At 38.7% G+C, this 17,617-nt stretch overlaps 3 protein-coding genes across 14 annotated transcripts in view; 1 reads left to right on the top strand and 2 right to left on the bottom strand.

Moving 5' to 3' along the window:
- The window catches only part of nrxn1a (neurexin 1a), a 1,527,797-nt gene that overhangs the window by 610,679 nt on the left and 899,501 nt on the right, over positions 1-17,617 (bottom strand). The window lies entirely within an intron of this gene.
- The window catches only part of LOC132402874 (general transcription factor II-I repeat domain-containing protein 2-like), a 305,556-nt gene that overhangs the window by 272,151 nt on the left and 15,788 nt on the right, over positions 1-17,617 (bottom strand). The window lies entirely within an intron of this gene.
- Positions 11,785-13,259, top strand: LOC132402488 (general transcription factor II-I repeat domain-containing protein 2-like). The gene is made up of 2 exons (XM_059985344.1): positions 11,785-12,842; positions 12,928-13,259. The coding sequence occupies exon 1, from the start codon at positions 12,236-12,238 to the stop codon at positions 12,836-12,838; it is 603 nt and encodes a 200-aa protein (XP_059841327.1). The 5' UTR covers positions 11,785-12,235; the 3' UTR covers positions 12,839-12,842; positions 12,928-13,259.

Raw genomic sequence — 17,617 nt, forward strand, 5'->3', positions numbered from 1 at the left:
AAAATAGAGGGCTCTGGGTAAGCCTAATAATTTCTAAGGTGGGGACATGTTCGGCACAACTTTGTGGGCCAAAGGGCCTGTATTGTGCCATAGGTTTTCTATGTTTTTATGTACATTAGTAATATGGAAGAGAGAGTTGAGTGCATTGTTTGCTGATAATAATAAATTGAGCGAAAAAGCAAACTGTACAGATGATACGGAGAGTCTGCAGAGAGATATAGATAGGTTAAGTGAGAGGGCAAGGGTCTGGCAGATTGGTGCAATATTGGTAAATGTGAGGTCATCTAATTTGGAAGGGAAAATGAAAGAGCAGATTATTATTTGATGGTAAAAATACAGCATGCTGCTGTGCCAAGTGACTTGGATGCTTGTGCATGAATCACAAAAGGTTGGTTTTCAAGTGCAGTAGGTTATCAAGAAGGCAAATAGAATGTTGGCCTTTAATGCTGGAGGGATTAATTTATGAGCAGGGAAGTTATGCTGCAACTGTACAGGGTACTGGTGAGGCCACACATAGAGTTCTGCATGCAATTCTGGTCTATTTACTTCAAGAAGGATATACTGGCTTTGGAGGTGATGCAGAGGAGGTTCGCCAGGTTGATTCCCGAGGGGTTAGACTATAAAGAGTCTGAGACTGTACTCACTGGAATTCAGAAGAATGAGAGGAGATCTAAGTGAAACATAAAATTATGAAAGGAATAGATAAGATAGAGGCAGGAAAGTTATTTCCACTGGTACGTGAGACTAGAACTAGGGTACATAGTCTCAAGATTCGGGGAAGTAGATTTAGGATGGAGATGTGGAGGAACTGCTTTTCTTCAGAGAGTGGTGAATCTGTGGCATTCTCTGCCCAATGAAGCACTGGAGGCTACCTCAGTAAATATATTTCAGATAAAAAATTCTGCATAGTAGGGGAATTAAGGCTTATGGGGAAAAGGCAGGTAGGTGGAGATGAATCCATGGCCAAATCAGCCATGATCTTATTGAATGGTGGAGCAGGCTCGATGGGCCAGATGTCCTACTCCTACTCTTTTTTCTTATGTTCTTAAAAGGGCAATGTTATGATAGTCATGGGAGATTTTAACATGAAGGTCAATTGGGAAAATTAGGTCAGTAATCAATCTCAAGAGAGTGAACTTCTTAAAAGTCTACAAAATGGCTTTTTAGAACAGTTTGCTGTTGAACCTATTAGGTGCTCAGTTATATTCGATTGGGTGTTATGTAATGAACCATAAGCGATTAGGGAGCTTAAGGTAAAAGAACCCTTAGGAACTAGTGATCACAATATGATTGAGTTCAACTTGAAATTTGATAGGAAGAAAGTCTTACATAGCCATATTTCAGTGGAGTAAAGGAAATGACAGTGGTGTGAGAGAGGAGTTGGAAGTATATGCTGGCAGGGATGAGAGCAGAGCAACAACTCCTTGAGTTTCTGGGGAAAATGAGGAAGGTACAGGATAGGTGTATTCCAAAACCAAAGAAATACTCAAATTGCAAGATAGTATAGCTGTTGTTAAAAAGGGAAGTCAAAGCTAATGTAAAAGGAAAAGAGAGGGCATACAACTAACCAAAAATTAACAGGAAGAGAGAGGATTGGGAAGCTTTTAAACACCTACACAGAGCAACTAGAACAATGATTTGGAGGGAAAGGATGAACTATTAAAGCAAGCTAGAAAACAATGTCAATGTGGATAGTAAAAGCTTTTTCAAGAATGTAAAAAATAAAAGAGAGATGAGAGTAGATAAAGGACCGCTGGAAAATGAGGATTAATATCATGTGAAAGGAGATAGCAGATGAACTAAATCAGTATTTTGCATCAGTCTTCACTGTGGAAGACCCAGCAGTTTGCTAGATGTTGAAGGGTGTGAGGGAAGGGAAATGAGTGCAATTACTATCACAAGGAAGAAGTTGCTCAAAAAGCTGAAAGACCTATGGGTACGTAAGTCACCCAGAGCAGAATGAACTGCACCCTATGGTTCTGAAAGATGTAGTGGTAGAGATTGTGGAGGCATTAGTAATGATCTTTCAAGAGTCATTGAACTCTGGCATGGTTCTGGAGTTCAGAAAAATACAAAGGGCACTCCACTCTTTGAGAAAGTAGGGAGGTAGCAGAAAGGAAATTATAGACCAGTTAGCCTGACATCAGTGGTTGGGACGATGTTGGAGTCAATTGTTAATGATGAATCTATGGAGTACTTGGTGACACAGATCAAGATAGTACAAATTCAGCATGATTTCCTTCAGGGAATATCTTGCCTGATGAACCTGTTGGAATTCTTTGAGGAGATTACAAGTAGGATAGATAAAGGGGATGCAGTGGATGCTGTATATTTGGACTTTCAGACGGCCTTTGACAAGGTGCCACACATGAGGCTACTTACCAAGTTAACAGCCAATGGTATTACAGGAAAGTTACTAACATGGTTAGAGCATTAGCTGATAGGTAGCAGGCAGTGAGTGGGAATCAAATGTACCTTTCCGTTTGGCTGCCAGTGACTAGTGGTGTTCTGCATCTGTCAGTCTTGTGATTGCTTCTTTTTCTGCTGTATACCAATGATCTAGATGATAGAATAGCTTACTTTGTTGCTAAGTTTGCAGATGATTCGAAGATAGGTGGAGGGGCAGGTGGTGTTAAGGAAACAGGTAGGCTACAGAAGGACTTAGACATATTTTGGAGAATGGGCAAGAAAGTGGCAAATGAAATACAATTTTGGAAAAGGCACGATCATGCACTTACGTAGTAGAAATGAATGTGCAGACTATTTTCTAAGTGGGGAGAAAATCTGAAATGCAAAGTGACTTGGGAATCCTTATGCAGAACACCCTAAAGGTTAACATGCAGATCGAGTCGGTGGTGAGGAAGGCAAATGCCATGTTAGCATTCATTTCAAGAGGTCAGGAATACAAGAGCAGGGATGTGATGCTGAGGCTTTATAAGGCACTGGTGAAACCTCACCTTGTCAATAGTTTTGGGATCCTCATCTAAGAAGAGATATGCTGACATTGGGGAGGGTTCAGAGGAGGTTCACAACAATCATTCCAGGACTGAAATGGTTATCATGCAAGGAAAGTTTGATAACTTTGGGTCTACTCACTGGAATTTAGAAAGATGAAGGTGAATCTCATTGAAACCTTTTGAATCTAGAAAGTCCAAGACAGAGTAGATGTGGAAAAGATGTTTTCTGTGATGGAGGAGTCTAGGACCCAGACTCAGGATAGAGGGGCACACAATTAAAACAGAGATATCGAGAAATTTCTTTAGCCAAGGGGTGGTGAATTAGTGGAATTTATTACATAGGCAGCTATGGAAACCAGATCATTGGGTGTATTTAAGGCAGAGCTTGATTGATTCTTGATTGGATACGTCATTGAAGGTCACAGGGAGAATGCCAGGAAGTAGGGCTGAGGAGGGAATAAAATGATTGAATGTTGGAACAGACTTGACGGTTCAAATGGCCTAATTCTGCTCCTACGGTATTATGGTCTCATGGCTGTATTTAGGTACTTTAATAACAACCTTACTTTGGATTTTAAGCTTTTATGTTAAGTGTTATTATATTACTGGACACACTACGAACATGGACAGAAACTATACAATTGGTTGGCAATTGTGAAACTCAATTTTAAATTACTTCATGGGATAAGGATATGGGTGTCACTGTAAATTCTGGCTTTCTTTGTGAGTTCTAGAAGCAGTTAACACAGTTAACTTCACTGGTTTATCTTGACCTGCAGATTGTCCAGAAGCCAATGATGCCAGATTTCCTCAGAAATCTGGTGGTCTTTACTACAGTCTGGTTGTTTCATTCTCACCATGAGTACTATAACCAGCATTTTGCCACCAGATTTATTTTATTTAAGTTCTCCATCTACTAGAGTAGGATTTGCAAACTGCATTTGGATAAATAGCCCAGACCTATAAATGGTAGTCCAATATTATTGACATTGTGTTATCATTTCTCTCAATCAGCATCAATCCTGAACATTTCTAGTCCACTCCTTCAAATCAATTTCAAACAATCAACATACCCATTTAAAGAAACACACCTCCACACTGCAGTGAATTAAAAAAAACTGAACCCTTCAGACTAATAATATGAAATAATGATTTTTATTTTAAGATCATAATGCAGAAATGATGAAAAAGTCCCAATATATTATTAAATATTTTTAATACAGTTTATGCTTTGTGTGCTAACATTTCTCTCTTACAAACTTTGATTTGAGCTTCCATGTCACAACACAACTGACTAAGAATTTTCTTGTGGGCTTCCCACATTGCATATTATAATATGAAGCTAACCAATTAACCTCAAACATTGATGGAAATATTAAATAAATGTAAATTACATGAGCTTTCTTCAAATCCCTGCTGCCTTATAAACCTAACTCTTTCGAACTGCTTCTACTGAAAGCAATGTTATTGCTTGGACAACCTTGGTTTTGCCACTATTACAGACATACACTCTGCAATTTCAAAAACATATTTGCTTTCCTTTCCAATTCTGTTGAATGGTCTTTCGCTCCGGCGAAGCTGTCTGAGTGTTTCATACATTTGAAAACCAAAACTAATTATCTAGGTCCCTCTTTGCAATGTCAGCCACTTAGCCAGTGTCGAAACCAATAATATTAACCTGATAAACCTCCACTCCCTGTTCTTCACACATTTAAATAAAAAGTTATAGGAAAGTACACTATTGTGTATAATGCTATTATTTTCCAGAATAGTTCAAAATATTTGTCTAAAATAACATAGCAGAAGATTAATTATTTATTGGAGAACAGCAGATATGAATCACCTTATGCACCAATTGTCACTTTATGTACAATCAGTCTCTGTATCAGTCAAGAATCAGGTTTAATATCACAGGCATTTTTTATGAATTTTGTTGTTTTAATGTGCTCCCACTTTAAGCATGAAGCCAGTTGCAATTGGATTTCCAAAGAAATCCAATTTCATCTTATTTACATTCTTAGCTGGAACTTCTCAATCAAGGATTTCCTCAATCATGGTGGGTATGAGGAAACTTTACTTCACATTGTGAAATATGTGTCAACATCCTAGGGTGCTAAAGGAGGTGGCGCTGGAAATTGCAGATGCATTGGTAATAATTTTCCAATGTTCCTTAGAGTCAAGATCAGTTCCTGAGGATTGGAGAATGGCTAATGTTATCCCACATTTTAAGAAAGGAGGGAGGGAGAAAACAGAGAACTATTGTCCTGTCAGCCTAACATCAGTAGTGGGGAAGATGCTAGAGTCCATTATTAAAGATGAAATTGTGGCATATCTAGATAGCAGTGATAGTATTGGGCCAAGCCAGCATGGACTTACCACGGGCAAATCATGCTTGACTAATCTATTGGAGTTTTTTGAGGATGTAACCAGGAAGTTAGACGGGGGAGATCCAGTGGATGTAGTGTACCTCGATTTTCAGAAGGCATTTGATAAGCTCCCATATAGGAGATTGGTGGGTAAAATCAGAGCTCATGGCATTGGGGGGAAGATATTGACATGGATAGAAAACTAGTTGGCAGATAGAAAGCAAAGGGTAATAGTGAATGGCAGGTGGTGACTAGTGGGGTACCACAGGGCTCGGTATTGGGAACACAGTTGTTTAAGATTTAGAGCAACGATTTAGATGAAGGCATTGAGAATAACATCAGCAAGTTTGCTGATGATACTAAGCTGGGTGGCAGTGTGACATGTGATGAGGATGTTAGGAGAATTCAGGGCGACTTGGATAGGCTGAGTGAGTGGACAGATACTTGGCAGATGACGTTTAGTGTGAATAAGTGTGAGGTTATCCACTTCGGGAGTAAGAACAGGAAGGCAGATTATTATCTAACAATGTAGAGTTAGGTAAGGGAGAATACAAAGAGATCTAGGAGTCCTTGTTCATCAGTCACTGAAGGTGAATGAGCAAGTGCAGCAGGCAGTGAAGAAGGCTAATGGAATGTTGGCCTTTATCTCAAAGGGAATTGAGTACAAGAGCAAGGAAATCCTTTTGCATTTGTACAGGGTCCTGGTGAGACCACACCTGGAGTATTGTGCACAGTTTTGGTCTCCAGGGTTAAGGAAGGACATCCTGGCTGTAGAGGAAGTGCAGCGTAGATACACAAGGTTAATTCCTGGGATGTCCAGACTGTTTTATGCAGAGAGGTTAGAGAGACCGGGCTTGTACACGCTGGAATTAAGGAGATTGAGAGGGGATCTGATTGCAACATATAAGATTATTAAGGGATCGGATAAGATAGAGGCAGGAAATATGTTCCAGATGCTGGGAGAGTCTAGTACCAGAAGGCTTGGTTTGAGAATAAAGGGTAGGTCATTTAGGACAGAGTTAAGGATAAACTTCTTCTCCCAGAGAGTTGTGGGGGTCTGGAATGCACTACCTCGGAAGGCAGTGAAGGCCAATTCTCTGGATGTTTTCAAGAAGGAGCTAGATAGGTATCTTATGGATAGGGGAATCAAGGGATATGGGGACATCAGGAACCGGGTATTGATAGTAGATGATCAGCCATGATCTCAGAATGGTGGTGCAGGCTCGAAGGGCCGAATGGTCTACTTCTGCACCTATTGTCTATTGTCTATAACATTTCGGTTAAAACTCTTTATGTAGGAGAAATCAAAATATTACAGTGTCAATCTTAATTATTTGGTATCATCATTTTTATTTATATCAGTCCTGCAAAATTTCAGAAATAACGTTATAGTGATGAGTTAGATGTCTGCACAAGTTCATTCCTCATGTTTTAGGTGGTCATTAGAAACAGGAGCCATATCTCTTGAGGTTTTACATATGACTTATTTATTACATTTTATAATTTTTTTTCAAAAATAAGGTTCAAAATTCAAAGTAAATTTATTATTAAAGTACATATAAGTCACCATATACAACCCTGAGATTAGTTTTCTTGCTGGCATATTGAGCAGATCTAAGAACCGGAATAGAATCGATGAAAGACCACCCCCACAAGGATGGACAAACATCTGATGTGTAAAAGATAACAAACTGTGCAAGCACAAAAGAGAAAAAATAAAATAAATAAGCAATTAATATTGAGAATATGAGATAACGATTCCTTGAAAGTGAGTCCATAGATTGTGGGAGTGATGGGGCTAGTAAAGTTGAATGAAGTTATCCCCACTGATTCGAGAGTCTGATGGTTGAGGAGTAATAATTGTTCCTGAACCTGATGGTGTGAGTTCTAAGGCTCTTGTACCTCCTTCCTGATGGCAAAAGTGAAAAGAGAGCATGACCTGGGTAGTGTGGGTCCCCAATGAAAGATGTTGCTTTCCAGAGACAATGCTCTATATAGATAAGCTCAACTGAGGGGAGGGCTTTACTCGTGATGGACTAAGCTGTATCCACTACTTTTTGTAGTTCTTACATGCTGGTTTTGAACTCATACAGAATATTTTACTTCTTATAAATCAGGTGTGAAATGTGTTTTTACATTAATGCCAGCTATAAGTTCCAAAGAGAACAACGAAATAACAATTCTAGGTATCTTACTAAGTATATTGGAGTCAATCATTCTGTGTGATAGACCTTTTACTAAATTAAGCTATTAGTTTAGCACTTTCTTCCATAGGGATTATAATGGGGTTGCACTTAATACTTCCTTGAAGTACTAAGAGCAATTTTGAGAATGACTCCTAATATTTAAAAACTACAATTAAGAGAAGTATCTAAATTTCCATTGAGTATTCAACCACTAAATGTCTAATTCAGTTCATTGCCTAGTATATCAAAATTAGCCCCATGAACCTTTGTACAAAATTCTCACTTAAAAGAAAAATGTCAATTGGCTGCTAATGGAGCCAATGAAAATATGAATTTTTATTGTTATAATGGGTTAATGCCATTGGTAATTGTGCACACCAATAGTTTTGAAATACAGTAAAGATCTTTTAAAATTATAATTTTTTTTATCACATTTATGTATGCAGTGTAATAGTCTGGGGACTGATTTTCCTAAGCACAAAAGCATAGAATCATGCAGATAATTATAAAGGTCGAGCAAGAATTTCAAACATGAAGTTAGAATAGTAGTAATTGATCTCAGTGGGACGTCCCATGTTCTGAGAGAGATCGCACAGGTAGGTGCTGAGTTTTGAAGGCATAACTTTTGAGTTAAAAATATCATTGATATTGAGCTGCAGAACATTCCCAAGTATTAAGAGTAGAAAAAAAACCTCATTGTTGGTATATACGCTCCAAAAACTTCAGTTTCCAAGTTTGGATGTTATATATTCCAGAAGCAAAACACAGGTTGTTGCGGTGCCATACTCTTGCTGTTTGACTTAACAAATGACAGAGCCATGGAGTTAGAGGCTTCCAAAAATACATTGCAAGTTTGTATAGTATAGTTGATTAATAACACATTCATAAGCCAGCTGCAATGCAGCAGTGGTGTAGAAAGTGTACATTTTGGGAGTAGGTGAGATGTCAATCTTGCATTTTTTTAAACAAATATTTTAATGAGGATGGCATTTAGGTCTGTAACATTTACCTGGCAGGCTCTTTTATATTTCAGATCCTAGTAGAACTCTTGGACTTTGATAGAAATTTCTAAGATGGATTTGATCATGGTAATGCCACGGAATGTCAGTGGAGATGACTAAATGCTATCTTATTTGAGATAAATGGTTCCTTTCCAGTCATTATCCTACACTTGAATGTTGTCCAGGTATTGATGCATATGGACATTGACTGTTTCCATATGATGGCATGACAGTGGAACTAAGTACAGAACAACCCACAGGGAATAGCTTCACTGCTTGAATAGTGGAAGAAATGTTACTGATAAAGCAGTTGAAAAGGCTCAGGCATAAGACCATGGCATTCGTGAGTCCTGCATTAACAATATTGAATTGAGATGAAGCACCTCCTAAAGCCATAACATTTTTTCTCAGTGTCAGTTACTTCCATCTGGTGCAGTTTCTCCTTCATTTCCGTTGAACATTAAGATGGCTTCTAATTAGCACACTCAGTCAAATGCTGTCATGACAGCCAGAAGAGTCACTCTCATGTACCTTCTGTAACCTAACTTTATTGATAGTGTTTGGATTGCAGATATAATGAGATCGGGAATAGGAAAATCCATGTAAAATTCAAAACTGAGCATCAGAGAGCTGATTAATTATCAATGAGACAATCAGTACCAACTTTCTTCGTTTTATTGATTATCATGTGTCAATCGATCAGGAATTGATGACTGGATTATAATGGGGGAGAAGGGGAGATTGTATTGAAATACAATTCTGCAGCAATTGAGGCTCACTATGCCTCATGAAGTTCAATCATAAACTATTATACCTGTTTTGAATCTTTCTTTATTAAAATGGAAAGCTGGACATAATTAGTACTCTGCAGTGGTTGATCCTACAACTGGTCACATTACAGCATGCCCTTCCATCTAACAAATTGCTAAGGTAAGATCTAGTAGGTTTACATGTTGAACATCTTCTCTCATCATCTGCTGACAACACTACACTTGAAGCCTTGAGCTTCTTGATGAGTATAATTGACTTATACTTGATGAACATTAAAATGCTCAATCAGTAATTAGCCCTTTTTAACCATAAAAACTTATATTTTCATTGGTTTCCATTAACAGTCAATTGATATTTTTCTTTTAAGTGAGTATTTGTTTTATAAAGATTCATGGGAATTATTTTAATTTGCCAGGCAGGTGAACTGAATTAAACATATAGTGGTTGAATAGTGAGTGGAAATTTACTTCTCTTAATTGGAGTTTTTAAATATTAGTAGTCATTCTCAAAATTGTTCTTAATATGTCAAGGAAGTATTTTCTGCCCTTCCAACATTCAGTCATTCTTCTAAGTGATGCTCAATGTGATAGCATAGTGATTGTTCGTCAATATTTGACCTGCGCTTTCAGGCTTCATCAGGTCTATAAGCAATGGTGAGTACTGTCACTTGCTCCGAATTATGCCACGTTGCTACCACATCTATGAAATCTGCTATTTTGTTACGTATTTGTAATAAGGCACACCAAGAAATGGAATGTGGTACGATGCCAGGAAGTTATAATTCAATGAAAATAAGTTAATCTAGCTGTTTGATTATTGTGGGATAACAGTTCCATGTGGAGGGCATGCATGTATGATAGGAATACTCATGATTTCTTTTGTTGCAAGCCCAAATCTGGTAAGGATCAGTTGGTCCTCCAACTTGATTAAAATTATGACTTTCTCACAGTCTGATACAACAGCCCCACCATTCCAGAGAATAACTCTGTCAACAATGTTGCTTAGATTTGAAATTATGTGTAGACATAATCATTCAAGGACTGCAAGCACTGAAGTTAATTATAACTCAGTTGGGCTTTTAACTACAATACATCAATTTTAAGAAATATCATTATTGATAGTAGCTCTTTAGAACCACATTATTTAAGGAACTGAAATTATCCATCCCTAATACAATAGTAGGATTTGTATCCATGTCTCTGGACTATTAGCCAAGGCCTATGAAATAACATGCATAAAGTAAATGCAATGCAATCATTTCCAAACATTCTATAAAATATAGGAGAGCAGTATTATGGAGAATTGGCAGCAATCAATATGCTCTTGATAGAAATTTATCTTCAATTGTTACTTCAGAGCTTGTGAAAATAAGAGGGATAATTACCAAATCATTTGAAGCTTGAATAAACGAATGACATTGCGTCTAATTTTACACTGTCAAGATACTTATTTTCTCTTGGCTTTATATAATTTGATCACTATGATTTTCATTACACATAGTGAATTCTACTTCCTCAACTGACATTAAACAACATTCTATTGAGAAGTGACACATACTTTAATCCCTGCATACTGAGATGAATCACTTTTCTCCCTCTCCATTGATACAATAGTTCAGGATGTGTCCTTTTGTGGGCAGACTAGGTGAATCCATTTTTCCAATTTTCAAATCCACCCAGCTCAGTTGTGCTTTAGGATTGCATATTTGAGTCTGTTATATAAGAGTTTAATAAAGTACTAGTTAGCAACTTTAACATGCTTCAAGGTGATAACATGTGACCAAATTATTTGCCACTGCTGCAGTTATTTATAAGTGTGCTGGCTGCTCCCTGAGAAAGAATTTACAACTTGCTCTAAGTAGTGCAATCCTAGTTTTGCAGTTGAAAGGAAGTATGTATTATTCATTTTAGTTAAAAATTTCACCATTTGCATGTGGAATAGAGTGAAACAAGGGAGGTTACAGCAGGCCAGTTCTCCCGATACAATCATGTCACAGATGTTCTTCTTCATATTGTTCTGGTAACACCATTGCAGAAAGGATGTGGAGGCTTTGGGAAAGGTGAGGAGAGGTTTACTAGGATGCTGCCTGAACTAGAGTTTATGAGCAAAAAGGAGAAGTTGGATAACCTTGGAATGTTTTCTCTGAAGTGTCAGCAGCTGAGGGAAGATGATACAATTTATCAAATTATGAGAGGTACAGGGGAGACAGGATTTTTATCCTAGTGTTGGAATATTTAATACTGGAGGGCATGCATCTAAGATGAGGAGGGGAAAGTTCAATGGAAATATGTAGGCCAAGTTTTCCCTCCACACAGAGATTGGTGGATGCCTGAAACAGGCTTCCGGGGGTATTGGTGGAAGCAAATACCGAAGTGGTATTTAAGATGTGGTTAGAAAGACATATGAATATGCAAAGATGGAGGGATGTGGATTGTTTACAGCGGGGGTCGGCAACCTGCGGCTCCCGAGCCATTTGTGGCTCTTTCACCTCTGTGCTGCGGCTCCCTGTGGCTTTGGGAAATAATTGGTCAGTATTTAATTAAAATGTATTTTATGTTAGTTTGTTAGCTTTTGAAATGTAATTATGGTGATCTTGTACAACCTAAGTGTAGCGACACATTTCCTGCCACATCCGAAACGGCTCACAATTAGCCAGCATTCCGGCTAAGGGAGATAGCCTACGGGGGTTTGTGAGTACGCGTCTTTTACAGCATCTGCGTCCATGGGGGCTGGGTTGAGGGAGGCTTAAAAGCAAGGCTGTTTAGTTCGAATAAAGCTATCTTTGACTGCAGTTTACTGACACCGCTACAACGTGTTTTTATCGCTGGCTGTCCAGACGGAAGGTGCTGAAACGCTTTGTCGCGTGTCTGGAAGAAGTGAAAACTTTCCTGGGCAGCAAAGGGCTCACCTTTCCTGAGCTGGAACAGCCAGAGTGGCTGGAAAAGCTACACTTCATGGTAGACATGACAGCGCACCTGAACACGCTGAACACAGCTCTTCAGGGGAAAGGACGTACAGCCCTGCACATGTTGGAGGATGTTTTGGCATTCGAGCGCAAGTTGACAGTGCTTGCCAGAGATTTACAGAAAGGCACTTTGTCTCACTTCCCCAATTTGAGAGAGTTCAAACAAGGTCACGACATGATAATTTCGGAGTATTTACATTCTGCAATCATCGCAATGCAAACATCGTTTGGGAAACGCTTCTGTGAGTTCAGAGAGGAAAAAAACACATTATCCTTCCCGGTCACTCCCTTAAGCATCGATCCTTCCCTACTGAATACGACTGCATTGGCAGGTGTGAGTCAACCTGATCTTGAGATGGAACTGGCCGACATAGCCGACAAAGACATATGGGTGTCCAAGTTTAGACGCTTGACAGCAGACCTTGAAGATGTTGCCCGTCAGAAGGCCGTTCTTGCTCAGAAACACAAATGGAGTGATATTGAAAACCTCACAGATGACAGCTTGCGATCCTGTGTAAAGATGAAGGTGACATCATACAGCCCTGATGTGCAGACGCTGTGCGCTGAGGTCCAGGAGCAGAAATCCCATTAACCAAGTATGATAAATATTTTAATTGCCTATTATTTTACTTATATTCATATTTTTTCATTGTTCAGTGAAATAGTCCTTTCATTTTTCAGGATGACAGCTGGCTGACGTTATTTTTGGTTTGCTGCTGGCGGAAAATTTAAGTTCGGCGTTTTTCATAAATACAAGAAGGACTCAAATAGACATTGAATATTTTACTTAAAAGTAACTTTCAACCCAACGTCTTTTTTTCGGAGTTCAAAATGTTTTTGTTGCATGCAGAAATGTAATTTCGTTTTCTCTGCAGGAGTTCATCAATTTCATAAATGCAACACATTATAGTTTGTTTATACATAGCATAAAGGCAAAAAAAACGTTGTATGCAGTGTTATTTCATTTTAAATGTCAAACGGGTTTTGCGGCTCCCAGTGTTTTCTTTTCTGTGGGAAACGGGTCCAAGTGGCTCTTTCAGTGGTAAAGGTTGCTGACCCCTGGTTTACAGGAAGAAGAGATATCCAATTTAATTTGGCATATTCAGGGCAGATGCTGTGGATTAAAGGGCCTGTTCCTATTCCAATGTTCCTTGTTGTTATTACTTTCCTTTTCCAGGATCCTTTGGTATGACTTGGGGTAGAGACCTTGGGCACCAAGACTCATTGGTCAAGTATTTTCTTAACAGTATTCATAAATGTGCATGTTACAATCACAGGGACAACGATGAGAAAATTATCTTCCCAGCTGAGGAGCATAGAGGGAGTTTTAGCGAGGATACAACCATCAAAACTCAGATCAGGTAACAGAGCATTTCAACACAGTTCATTACTTATATGTATATGGCTCAGTCACATACCAGACATTCAGTTCAGAAGTGGTTCCCGTCAGATAAAATAATACAAAATTGTCTTGATGAAGATTATCATTATTCCATTAGTCTTAATTATCATGGAGAATCTTCACACCCACACCTTCTCTCTGCTGAGGCACCAGGTAACATTTCTATTTCTGTACTTAGCTACAGAATTTTATTAGATAATAGAATAATAGAAACATAGAGCTGCAGTTGGCCACCATTCAATATGGGCATGGCTGATCCTCTAATCTGATTTGCATGGCTCTAATTGATATGTTTTTGCAGGGATTTCTTGACAATTGGTATGAAATAATAAATTTTCCCTCTTCCCTTTAATTCTAAGAAGAATACAGAAAAACATTTTTAAAAACTAATTACTGCTCCCTATGTAACTTAGATCAGTAGGAAAATTGAAGACAGGACCTACAGATCTGCATGCCTTTAGCAAATCAATCTATAGATTGCAGGATTTGAAATAGTTTTAACATATTTTTTGTAATCATTGGAAAAGTAAATATACTTCTTGAATTGTATGTTTTATTACAGGAACAATCACATAATTAATTTCTGCTTTGAACCATAGAACAACAGAACATTACTGCACTGAAACAGGCCTTTTGGCCCTTCTTGGCTGTGCCGAACCATTTTCTGTCTTGTCCCACTGACCTGCACCTGGACCATATCCCTCCATACACCTCTCATCCATATGCCTGTCCAAGTTTTTCTTAAATGTCAAAAGTGAGTCCGCATTCACCACTTCATCTGGCAGCTCATTCCACACTCCTACCACTCTCTGCGCGAAGAAGCCCCCCCTAATGTTCCCTTTAAACTTTTCCCCCTTCACCCTTAACCCATGACCTCTGTTTTTTTTCTCCCCTGGCCTCAGTGGAAAAAGCCTGCTTGCATTCACTCTATCTATCCCCATCATAATTTTATACACCTCTATCAAATCACCCCTCATTCTCCTACGCTCCAGGGAATAAAGTCCTAACCTATTCAATCTTTCTCTGTAACTCAGTTTCTCAAGTCCCGGTAATATCCTTGTAAACCTTCTTTGCACTCTTTCAACCTTATTAATATCCTTCCTGTAATTAGGTGACCAAAACTGCACACAATACTCCAAATTCGGTCTCACCAATGTCTTATACAAACTCACCATTACATTCCAACTCTTATAATCAATATTTTGATTTATAAAGGCCAATGTACCAAAAGCTCTCTTTACAACCCTATCCACCTGTGACACCACTTTAAGGGAACTATGTATCTGTACTCCCAGATCCCTCTGTTCTACTGCACTCCTCAGTGTCCTACCATTTACCTTGTATGTTCTACCTTGGTTTGACCTTCCGAAGTGCAATACCTCACACTTGTCCACATTAAATTCCATCTGCTGTTTTTCAGCACATTCCTCCAACTGGTCCAAATCCCTCTGAAAGCTTTGAAAACCTTCCTCACTGTCCACCACACCTCCAATCTTTGTATCATCAGCAAATTTGCTGATCCAATTTGCCACATTATCATCCAGACCATTGATATAGATGACAAATAACAATGACCTTTGATTTAAACTGTTTTTGAATATTGTGCCAGACCTTTGGAGTAAATGTCGACACCTCCACAATGGACAGCAGGAATGCACCTGGATAGACACAAGCAAGTTTGGGACTCAACACGTGTACAATTGAACACTTCTGAGCAGAACATCACAGAAAATCACCACTACCAATGCACAATCCTGCCGATATTCATGAGGGAAACTACTCATGGATCCTTAACAAGGTGTGTTTCATGTTTTTATGTTCACAGTATTATTTCTAATTATTTAATTGTGCTTTCTATGTGACTTAGTGAATTCATGTTTTATAAATGTTCACATTATTTAAATAATTCTTAAAGAATGTGTATACATTTTTTTCATTTTAATAGTTTTTATCCTGCTAATGAATACAGTATCACAATCTTGACAGTTTTGATAGACAGCAAAGCTGGCTCATGCTCTGTAGTCAGCCAAATGTTTCCTTAGCAAGGTCTTACACAGTGCTTCTCCCACTGAGTTGTCTTGAGTATGTCTCTATGGTAGGCCTTGTAATCAGAATCACCTTCAGGTTTATTATCACTGACATGCTGTATGTCATGAAAATTATTGTTTTGTGGCAGCGGTACAGTGCAAGACAAGAAAGTTACTATAACTCAGAATAGTAATAAATTAATAAATAGTGCAAAGGTGGAAAAGTGAGGTGGTGTTCATGGAATCAGTAAAGGTCATCAATGTCCTCCACCCACTGTCCTATTCTTTGATCAGAAAGGAACAATTATTATGAACTGCAATTTATAAGATAATGTTACCAGTGAAATTCATTAGGTATTTTGTTAATCTCATGCCATATAGCCAAAGAAATTATATTTCCAACTTGCAAAGCAACTGCTGGTAAGCCAAAGTTGGTGACATTTTTTGAGAGTTAGTTCTTCCAATGATAACAGTGGCAAGTATATCAAATGAGTGGAAGTGAAATTGCATTTAAGAGAACATAAGATCAACCCCATGTCCCTCTTCCCACTCTACAATCTGAACCCTATCTACTTCTATCAGCGAGGTCCTGAAATTGGATCTACAAATACTTAAAGTTCTGACTTAAAAAAAAAATCAGATTGGCTCTATCTCCAATTTGAGCAGTAGAAACAAACTGAGACATTTTTTCACTATCATCACTCAGCAACATCACCCAGTTCATCCAAGTACCTCCAAGCCCTTCTCACACACAAGTGTATGCCAATATTTAAATTGCTCATGGCATAGTATAGGTATGAAACAGATGATTTAATTCCAGGAATATTGCACTTCTGCAACTGAACCTACAAGCTCATAGAACCATTAGTAAAGACCAATTGGATATTAAAGTAGAGCATAAGACCATAAAACATAGGAGGAGAATTAGGCTATTTGTCTCATCATGTCTGCTTCACCATTTCAGCAGAGCTTATCCAATTTTTCTCTCTGCTCCAGTCTCCTGCCTTCTCCTTGTATCCTTTGATGCCCTGACCAATCAAGAATGTATCAATCTCTGCCTTAAATATACATAAAGACATCCTTCACAGCTGCCTGTGGCAGAGTTCAATAGATTCACTACTTTCTGACCAAAGAAATTCCTTCTCATCACTGTTCTAAAAAGCCACCCCTCTATTTTAAGGCCCTGTCCTCTGTTCTTAGTCACTCCCACCATAGAAAACATCCTCCTCACATTTACTCTATCAGGACCAATCTAATGGTGAAAGCTATCAATTCCATCATCCAAATCATTGACATAAAATGTAAAAAGAATTGGTCCCAAAACAGACTCCTGTGGAGCCTTCTGTAAATCCAAGTACACAACGTCATCTGATTCTCTTTTGTCTATCCTATTTGTTTTTTTTCTTCAAACAATACCGACAGATTTGTCAGGCAAGATTTTTCCTTGAGAAAATCATGCTGACTACGGCCTATTTTATCAAGTGCCTCCAAGTACCTTGAGATTGCACCCTTAATAATCAATTTCAATATCTTCCCAAACACTGAGATTAGACTAACTAGGTCTATAGTTTTCTTTTTTCTGCCTCTCTCCCTTCTTGAAGAGTACAGTGACGTTTGCAATTTTCCATTCTTCCGGCACCATTCCAGAATCTAGTGATTCTTAGTGAATCTAATGGAAAGATACCCCCAGGGGTGCCCGGGGGGGTGGGGGAGGATGAGCACCCCAGTCGGACAGACACGATGGCAACAGACCTAGGCAATGAACAAACGACTATTAGCAAGCAGTGTGCATGTGGCAAAATCTGCAACAACGATCGCGGCTTGAAGATCCACCAAGCAAGGATGAAGTGTTCGGTGGGAGCAGGAGCAGCACAACGTGCAGGTGGACAACCCGGTGAGACGAAGGAGGTGCCAGGCCCGAAATCACACCATAGTGCCCGGA

Source organism: Hypanus sabinus, chromosome 12 (genome assembly GCF_030144855.1).
Source record: "Hypanus sabinus isolate sHypSab1 chromosome 12, sHypSab1.hap1, whole genome shotgun sequence".
Taxonomy (NCBI): domain Eukaryota; kingdom Metazoa; phylum Chordata; class Chondrichthyes; order Myliobatiformes; family Dasyatidae; genus Hypanus; species Hypanus sabinus.